General features: G+C 42.5%; 1 protein-coding gene and 1 long non-coding RNA gene across 2 annotated transcripts; one reads left to right on the top strand and one right to left on the bottom strand.

Moving 5' to 3' along the window:
* Positions 1–5,727: 5,727 nt before the first annotated feature.
* RPL37 (ribosomal protein L37) lies at positions 5,728–7,374 on the bottom strand (the record flags this gene model as incomplete). Its single annotated transcript, XM_041401012.1, has 3 exons — positions 5,728–5,838; positions 6,833–6,917; positions 7,227–7,374. Coding segments are annotated over 3 exons (303 nt in total), but the record flags the coding sequence as incomplete, so codon positions are not given.
* A 517-nt stretch (positions 7,375–7,891) lies between these two features.
* On the top strand, positions 7,892–8,170 carry LOC121334115. Its single transcript, XR_005952408.1, has 2 exons — positions 7,892–7,930; positions 8,103–8,170. It is a non-coding gene; the product is annotated as an uncharacterized LOC121334115 (long non-coding RNA).
* Positions 8,171–9,967: the final 1,797 nt, after the last annotated feature.

Below are 9,967 nucleotides of genomic sequence, written 5' to 3'. Positions count from 1 at the left end.
CAAGGAAGAAATCTTCATACCCTCACTCTGGAAAGGGAAGGGATGTGTCAGAAGTGTGTCCATTAAAAAGTGGGACTGAACTCTTACAGTATACAAACCACCTAGATAAAGTGATTGTCAGCCAGGTGTTTCTAGGTTGCCTGTGTCAGCTCATTAGCCTTTAGCTCAGCAGCTTTACTTCAGTTATCTGCATTGTCATTTATGGGTTCCTTTCTCAGGAACTCGGCCACATCCTCATCAGTGCCAGTTTCTCTCAGGAAATATTGTTTTTCACATCCTCAGGATGTTTAACTTTGAAGAGTTGAGTCGGGCTGGTCTCAGCATTCTTCAACATCAGAAGCAGTGTGACACCCACCTCTGATAACTGTTGCTAACAAGACATAGTTTGAGCAGTTTTACCCAACTTAGAGCATCCTGCTATACTACAATGGTAACATTACACTACACTACAATAGAATTGTACAAGCTTTGAAGGGTAATTATAAAAAGAATTTGGCCTGATGCTAGATCTTTGGCTCTAAAAACCTTGTACATCACAAGTAGTAAACACACACACAAATCAGAATATACAAACTAGCATAGTTCATGATCTGAGATTTTGGGGAAAATATATGTATTGTCAGGCTATCAAATTTCAGGGTGGGATTGGATGGCAATCTAACATCAGGAAAAGAAAAATTGGCAACTTCTCTTTTGTGATGCAAAAAGCATTACTTTAACCTTTTGGAAACATTCATTGTAGTATAAGGAGAAAATTATGTGTTGAATATCACACTGGGAAAAAAAATAATGGAATAAGCCGTAGATAGAAGAGGGAAAAAATTATTTGGGATATCTGCAGATCTTGTTACTGTCTTGATAACAAATGATTGCAAGCTATTTTTTGGCCAACATCACAACTTTGAGTAATGTATTGTTAGCGTGTGGTGTGCAGGTTGTCCTCTTAGAATAGCTGTAGGAACAAAACATAACGGAGGAATTCCTCCATGAGTCTTTGAGGCCAACTTGCTTTCTGATAATCTCTCCATTACATTATTTATCTTGAAAAGCCCATGCACTACTTTAAAAACACTTTTTCTGTTTGTTCACACTGGGCATGCCTCTACTTTTAAGACAGTATTTTAAAACAAAAAATTAACTCAAAGCTGACATAATGATTTCTGTCAATTATCTCCATAACCTTATTTTGATTGAGAAAAATTGCTGCTAAGTTCCCCCAGTACAGTTTATTTCTCTTAAATGTAAATTGTTTCTATATTTTCAATAATTTATTCCCATATGTGGGAAGACTCAGGGTACTCTAGCATAAATAGAGCTGCTACTCTGTGAAAACACCCCCAGCACTGTGTTACCCAGGGTGTTACAGGTGCCACCAGTGTGGAGACCCGGCATGCGGGCCCTTTGTGGCACACAGGGAGCCAGTGCTGTGTTTCAGGGACGCAGCAAGGCTTTCCTGATGCACATCTGCCCAGACACTGCAGTGCCATCAGACCCCTGTACAGTTCAGGGCCAGCAAGGAGACCAGGAGTGGTAGATGATGTAATAATTACACAAGAAAACAAAGGACTGAAACAAAATGGAAAACATTCTCAGCTTCACTACTATGAAAGGGGGAACATTAATGCAGGTTGTTTCTACTAGCTGGCATTAAGACTTGGCATCATTGGTGCGCTTTGCAAACAGGCACATGCTTCTTGCCCTTTTCTCTTTGACTTCTGACTCTATATTACTGCTGAATGTACAGCACATTTCTTCTGCAAGCATCCGTACTGTTTCCACTTTCCCTCTCCTCCCGCTAAAAGTGTATGTTTTGCCCAGCTCTAGACTTCTCTCTCTTCTGCTATTTCTAGCTTCTAAATTGAGGACACTGCAGAAATCACACAATAACAGAATGGTTTGGGTTGGAAGGCACCTGTAAAGATTCTCTAATCCAACCTGCCCTGCAATCATTTTCAACTAGACCAAGTTGCTCAGAGCCCAGTCCGATCTCTCCTGAAACACTCCCAGGGATTGGGAGTATTATAGCTTCTCTGGGCAGCCTGTTCCAATGTCTCAGCAGCCTCATAGAAAAAGACTTCCTCCTTTTACATAGCCTGAATCTACTCTCCTTTAGTTTAAAACCATTACCCCTTGTCCTGTAACTGCAGCCCCTACTAATAAGCCTGTCCCCATCTTTCTTCCAGGTCTCCTACAAGTATTGAATGGCTTCCTGAAGCCTTCTATTCCCCAGGCTGGACAATCCCAACTCTCTGGACTCATAGGAGAGGTGCTTCAGCCCCCTGAATCTTCTCTGTGGCCCTTCTCAGGGCATGGTCCAACAGAAACACATCTTTCCTGTTCTGGAGACCCCAGAGCTGAATGCAGTGCTCTGGGGTGAAGTCTCTCTGTAGACAGAAGGACAGAGGGGCAGAATCACTTTGCTTGACCTACTGGCCACACTGCTCTGGATACAGCCCCAGATGTGGTTGGCTTTCTGGTTTCTGGGCTGCAAGTGCACATTGCTGGCTCATGTCATGCTTTTCAAGCACCATTACCCTCAATCCTTCTTCATAGAGCATCTCTCAATCCCTTGATCTCTCGGCTGGGATTTGTCTTGTGTGCAGGACCTTACAGTTGGCCTTGCTGAGCATCTTTAAATTCATCTGAGCCAGCTTGATCTTGTCCATGTCCTTCTGCATGGCATCCTGTCCCTTCATATCAATCCTGTCCCTCCAAATCAACCGTACCACTCAGATAGTGCAAAGTCTTGGAGGATGCACTCAATCCTACTATGGCACTGATGCCATGTTCACTGCAGGGGAAGTTACACTTTGACCTTCCTTTATGGCTTACATGCCTACAGAAGCCCTTCCTCTTCCTCTTTCATTCCTTGCCAGGTTTGCTTTAGCCACACATTGCCTTCCCAGCCCTGTCCTGTCACAACTGAGCAATGTCCCCATGCTCCTTCCAGGATACTTCCTCCTGCTTCCCTGCCTTTTTATTTCCCTCTTGCCCTTCAGTTTGGAAAGCAGGTCTTGAGTCAGCCATGCTGTTGGCTTTCCTTTCATGATTTCTTACAGATGGGGACTGAGAGCTCTTGTTCCCTGTGGAACACACACTTCAAAGATCTGCCAGCTCTGTTCCACTCCCACTCTGAGGGCAGTGGGTCCCATGGACTAGCTCCTAGAACCTAAGAATTGCTGAACTCTCCTGCAGGGAGGTAGGTGCTCATGCAGCCTGCTGTTGTGCCAGGGAGCTCAAAGGGCCTCACTTAGGAACACTGTTTATAGGGTTGCAAGATGACTGACTTTAGTCCTCAGGCAGTTTCCATATTAGCCACCATCCAAGGCAGTAATTACCGGAAATTTTCCAAAGTCTGTAACCATATCATTCCACTCAGGCTGTTTCAGGCAAGTAACATTCCCAGGGGATGCTATCAGGGGATGACTTACTGTTTCTTGTCACCTTCCTTGGTTAGGCAACAAAGGCCCTGGTATGGACAGTGTTTTTGGTAAATTCAAGGGCAGTTTTGGTGGCCATGAGGAGGTGGGGGAGGTGTTTGAGGACATAATACATCACCACACAAGGATCTTTTACCAAAGGCAATCCATCTTTCACCACTGTAGTCACTTGAACACCTCTATGCCTTTAAGAAACCTTCATCCAATACACTTTTAAAAAGTGAGACTTGTACACTGAACAATAGGAAATGTAATTTCTGATGTAATTTGGACTACACCATCTATCAGCCTGAAGGATGCGAAAATCATACATTACAGACTGGATATGACAATACTACTGTACACATAAATATACAGTAAGCATTATGCAGAGGTTCAATAGATAGCACTCAAGATAAAGTGCTTTATGAAATTCAGCAAAAGATCATACCCTGTGCAACCAGCAAAGCAGCCTTTCAATATTTAACAACACACTACAAAGAACAATCAAAAAAATCAAAATCTATTTCCTGTACAGTGCAAATATAACTGACACATGAAGTACACAATCCTTTCTGAACAGGACAAAAAAAACCACAAAAAAACAATTTCCTGCTTCTCACCAAGGATTTTTAAACAATTGAAAACAGCTGTCAAAATTCTTGTCCATAAAATTCATTCTTGCTGCAAGTAAAATTCTCTGCAAAATAAAGTGTTTCAGTTACTCCAAGTCATTGGAAGTTTCAGTCACTGTTATCATGGTTTATTGCTTATACTAATGTTCACTTTTCAGGAGCAGAACTCATGAGAAGCTAATAGGTAACAACAGCAAGCAGGTAAGCACTTGCCCTTAGTGTTTTATGTCTGCAGGTCAAACAGGCTGTTCAGAGCAAAATCCCATGCTACAGAAAGATCACCTACGACTTGTCAAGCAAAGGCTTTCACTCCCAACCCTGGTCAGAATACCTGCCATACCACCAATCCAACATTGCTCAAAAAGCCCTTAGAATCCTGCTGACCTGCTTTTATAATGGTCTTCAGTTTATTCTTAAGGAGTAAGGGCACATTTATGATTACTTCCTCCCTACATGTTTCCCAACCGTCACCAAAATCATTTCAGGGATACTCCTCAGCCTTGGGAATACATGGCCGGTACTGTGCAGTGTATTTTAAGCGCATCATTATCACTTACATTCCGACTTTCTCAAATGGACCAGCTGAATCTAGAGCAAGTAGTCTATTTGTTACATGTTACAGAACAGCAGCAAATGACTTCTTTTGGTTTAGACAGCTGAGGTTGATAAACTGCATTATCCGAAATTTCTAACTCCATTTTAAAATGTAGAAAAGTGCAGTTTGGTACTCCAATTTCACACCCGACTGAAAATTTCTGTGATTTTGCAGGTGATATATTAACTACTGATCATACAGAGACAAAGCAATATCCTGCTTCTGGAAGTTCATGACAAAACTAAGAGCAGTGGGCCTCAGAAGCTTAAAGCATCACAACTTTTTCAGTTTCTAGTATTGTCTCTGCAAGGCAATCTTACAGTCCTGTAAACCCTCACAGTAACTACTGCAATTCCTCAAACTTTCATAGCAGCGCTTCATAATCACTTTGTGCGAGCTCAAATGCCAGTAATACACAATGTAAGGTACAAATTAATTTAGCTATAATTTTTATGTAGCTCCATCTGACTTACTGTCTGGTATTAATTTATTATTTACACACAACACAGTTAACTCACATGTGTGTGGCTGCTTTCCACACCAATGCTACCAGGCCACTCAGGCAATTTTGTCCCACCCACAAATCTCCAATGCCCTGTATCTGCAGAACACACGCTCCAGGCTTGGGAGTTTCTTTTTGCCCAAGAAGCAATGATCCACATAGTAGCACCTTTGCAGGCTTTCCAGTATCACAGAGCAGTGAAAAAAAGAATATTGGAAATCCCTCTTTCACAAACGCCTCCCAAGACAGCACATAGAACTATTATTATAGCTACTATCTTCCAAACGAAATTCTACCTCTCCATGCTATGGCAAACTGAGATCAGAGGCACACGGGGCAAATCCCCAGTACCAATATTCCACTTCTCTAGCTGGAGACCTCCTTTGAGTAATACATACAAGCCTCTTTTTCAGTCCAGTGCAGAGATTATGGTCCTTTTCAAGACAAAGGTACTACCAAATGAAGAGTCAATAAAGGATTGTTTTAAATTAATCAGTTCAAAATTTGTGGTTTCAAGTATTTATGTATTTTCATGAATACTACATTTCAGTGAAGTATGTAAAAAAAGGTGACAGATTTTCTGGTTAAGACCATTTATTTAACAAATAGATGAGTCTTTAAGATGAACTGGAGGCTGCAACAGCTGCTCTCTTGGGCTTCGGTGTGGTTCCCTCACGGAATCCATTCCTGCAAGTAGAAATATGGTTACCACTTTCTGAGAAGTTGATTCCTGCTCCGCGTTATTTTCTGACACTCAGGTTTTAGATGAAGCTCACTAGCTTCTTTCAATTTATCTTAGTAACGCACTGAAATAAACAGAGTTCACACGTTCAGACCTTTTTAAAAAGAAACACATTATTAAAAATCTATCTACTCAAGCAACACTCAGTGGAAAGCAAGGTACAGCTGCACACTGGATGGTGTTTTATGGCTGTCATTGGAAAAGGATGAGCTAATCAAAACAAATGAACTGATCCTTCAACCACATTCATGACTGAGACTAAGTCTCTTACCTTTTTCTAATAAAGCTAATCTGCATTTTTATGACAACACTCCTGAATTACGTAGCACCTTTCATATTGCATTCTTGTGCGGTAGCCCAGAAGCTACAGAACCCCACAGGACTACACAAAATGGGAAACATACAACACTCCCACTACCTCCCAAGCACAACTCAGAAAGTTTTTAAAAAGTCTTAGAAACTTGCAACTCCAGATCTGATGTAATACCTAATCAACACTGACTGAACTCTAAAGAGAGGGACCAGAAGTTGTTCCTGTCCTGAACTTTCTTCTGAGCGAGCAAATGGGGACTGAAGTGCATTTTGAGACTTATCTCAATAAACCTTTAGTGTAATAATCTATTTAACTGAATCACAAATAAGCAAAATACCACACAAATAATTTTTATATATGAGCTTCTTACTACAGTAGCATTTATATTCTGTACTACCTTCGTTTAGTATAAACATTGTAATTTTTTATACACCCTTTGTCTTACCAGTAAATTCTTATCTTCCAAAGAGAATAAAATGCAGACAATTATACAAACCACATTATTTCATGACACCATTAAGTGGTACTAAAACCAAATTGAAATGCTGACTTAGAATGGTGAATTGTCATTAAGTGGTGTCTATGCAGGATTTCACAGCATGCTAGTCTGTAATAAAATGTTATACCTGAATCGACGGTAGACCTTTTTCAGGTGCCTCATGCGACCAGTACCAGTGGTGTTGCGTCTTTTAGCCTTTGCACTCCAGTTATCTAAAATATGTAAGACACGGTTATTTACCCGCACCAAGTAATTTTGGTTGCAAGTAACATTTGCACGGTACAATTATTCAAGCTGACAAAAAAAATTTACTATAATTGAAATCAGTTTCTGATTCATATACGCACAAATACTGCGTATTACCTAGCACATAGTTAAAGCATCATTAATTCGAAAAAAGGTCCAAACTGCAAAACAACACTACACAAAGTTTTCCTCCTTGACTGGAAAGCAAGTCAAACTACTGAAGAAAAAGTAACACAATTTTTTAAACTACAGCCAATTAAAAGTTTGTTACTTACACTTTCTCTTACGCTTAGCAGGGTAACCACATTTCCCACAGGTCGATTTTTGCAGATGGTACGCCTTGGACCCACATCGACGACACAGGGTGTGTGTCTTATTTCGTCGCTTACCAAACGACGAGGTACCCTTCGTCTGAAAAGCATTTCAAGACATGAAAATATCACTAACACTTCCAAATCGCCAAACTAAACAAGCCTTAAAAACCCTAGCGCAAACCGAGTCCTATAAACACGTCAGAGGCACATTCAACTCTAAACCACAACTCAGTTTTAATTACGAGTAGCCTCCATTTTCAGGACCCGCTGCCGCCATTCCTTATGTGCCCCCGCCCCTGTGCTGAAGCAAAACGCGCTGTGCCGGAGCCACGGCGCGCTCCCATCAGCGCCCCTCTCCCCACACCCATCACCCTAAAGCAACAAACTGCTCTCTCCCGACGAAAAGTAACTCGCTTCACAAGCAGCAGCCACACACTCACCCGTGGCGACCGAAACCCCTCCTGCTACGTTACCGCCCGGCGGCTCGGCCACGGCTGCAGCAGGTACGAAGCAGGAGTCCCCGGAGCGCCCGCGGCCCCACACCGCACCACGGCCTCCCTGCCCGGCCCGGGGCAGCAGGCGCGCCCGCCGCCAGCGCCCGCCGCCAGCCCCCGGCCTCAGCCCTGGTTTTCTCAGCTGGCTGAGGCACAGAGCCATGGAACCAAGTAAGCCCGAGGCTCCTGCATGCTTGCTGGGAGCCTCGAGATGAGTGTGCATCATTGCAAGCTTGCAGTTTATTGGAATGTGCTAAGGAAAGCAGCGGGAGGGAGGGAGGGAGGGAGGCAGGGAGAAAAATCCTCTCTTAACGTGTACCAATTCCTCTGTGAAACTCATCAGGGCAGGACAGCCTTGAGACTGAAAGTGGGACAAGATGTGGAGTGAAATGCAGACTCTGACAAGCCACAGGAGCAGCCAGTGCACAAGCGGACTGTGCATTTTGCTTTTTGCTTGGATTTCAACTCAAGGCTTGTGAGGAATTTGGAGTGAGATGGAACATTTCAGAAGGAGACGAAGGAGAGGAAGAAGGAAGAAGAAGTTGTTACAGTCCTGGCAAAATCTTTTCTTCTAGCAAATAAAAGAAGTTAATTTGAAAATAAAAAAGCAGAAAAAATCCTGGGTTTTTTTTTTTCTCCTTCAATATTATCTTCTTTGTTGCTATATGTATGGTGTGTTGTTTTACTTTTTGGTATTGTTAACTATGTGCAATTTGCTTTTTGACTGAAGGTAACTTTACGGATGGGTTGGTTTGTATTTGAGGTAGAATCAATTTCAATAGGTTTCCCTAACAGACTTCTGGTAAGTATTGTTGGGATTTTGCTTGTGTTTATTGTATGGGTGAACATACAGATTTGGGAGGGCTAGCTGGGCTGCCGGAGTTCTGGCTGTTAGTTTATGAGATGGCTTTTGTTGGATGCCGTTTTTAGTTTTTGAAAGTGGTTTCTTTTCACGTAGTGGTTTTAAGGTGGTTTTGAAGAATTTATTCTATTGTTTTATATTGTTAGTAGTTGGTGTATGAAAAGGGATATGGTGTACTTATTGAATGTTGTGATTTTAATGTTTACGAGTTTCGATTTATTTCTGCTTGGATTTTTTTTTTTTAGTTTTATTTATTTGTTTTATTCCTATTTTATTTGAATATTTCTAATGTTTAAATATTTAAATATTTATTAAATAATAAATATTTCTTTCTTTCTAAGGGGCAGTTAGGTGGTGGGTTGTTATAGGCAATATTTTTTTTTTAATTTGGGTGGTGATATTTTTAAATATTTTAATGGTTTCGTCTTAATTATGCTTTTAATTAGTTTTAATTTTTAAAAAAAAATTCTTTTTATGGATTATGGGTTCTTATTTGTGAGTTAGCATAAAGGTAGAGCTTTGGGGGCTTTTTTTAGTAATGTTTAGCATCAGTTGTACAGTCTGGTGAGTTGGTTTGATTGATTTTTGATGTGTTTTTGTTTTTATTAGCAGTTACTTCATTTTCAGTGTGTACTGGAGTTGTTTGGCTTTTTGAGATGTTGGTTGAGGAGGAAGTTTATGATTCCAAATGACGGAGGTTGTGGGCTAGTTCTAATGGGATTTTAAAATGGATTTAGAGCCAGGTTTATTTGAGTTTTGAATTGGGTTCAGTGCGGTGGGATCCTTGTTCTGTTAGGAACAGAAATAGGCTTGGTTTTTAAATGTTGCCACGGGGCCAGCGTGTGCTGCGGGCTGGTGGCTGGAGAGCGCGGAGCGGGCCCGCTGCGGGCGGTGGCTGGAGAGCGCGGAGCGGGCCCGCTGCGAGGGGCGGCTGGAGAGCGCGGAGCGGGCCCGCTGCGAGCGGTGGCTGGCGAGCGCGGAGCGGGCCCGCTGTGAGGGGGCGTCTGGCGGACCCGGGCCGAGTCCTGTGCTAGGCGGCGCCTGGTGGGGGCAGAGCCCGGCCGGGCACAGCGCGGGGCGCCTCAGGGGTGCAGCTCTACAGCAGTGCCCGCGGTGCCAGGCGAGTGGCTCAGCGCCAAGTCCTGATCCTGCTCACACCGACAGTCGAAGTTATTTTTACAGAATTACAGAATCAACAATTTTGGAAGAGATATACAAGACTATACAGTCCACTGGTCCACCCAGCACTACCCCTGTAACCCTAAAACCCCTAAACCACATCACTCAATGCCAAACACAGACGCCTATTGAATACCTCCAGGGAGAGCGATTCCACCACCTTCCAG

This window comes from Onychostruthus taczanowskii, unplaced genomic scaffold (genome assembly GCF_017590055.1).
Source record: "Onychostruthus taczanowskii isolate IOZ18803 unplaced genomic scaffold, ASM1759005v1 scaffold180, whole genome shotgun sequence".
Lineage (NCBI taxonomy): Eukaryota > Metazoa > Chordata > Aves > Passeriformes > Passeridae > Onychostruthus > Onychostruthus taczanowskii.
This window is presented reverse-complemented; position numbering and strand designations above follow the sequence as displayed.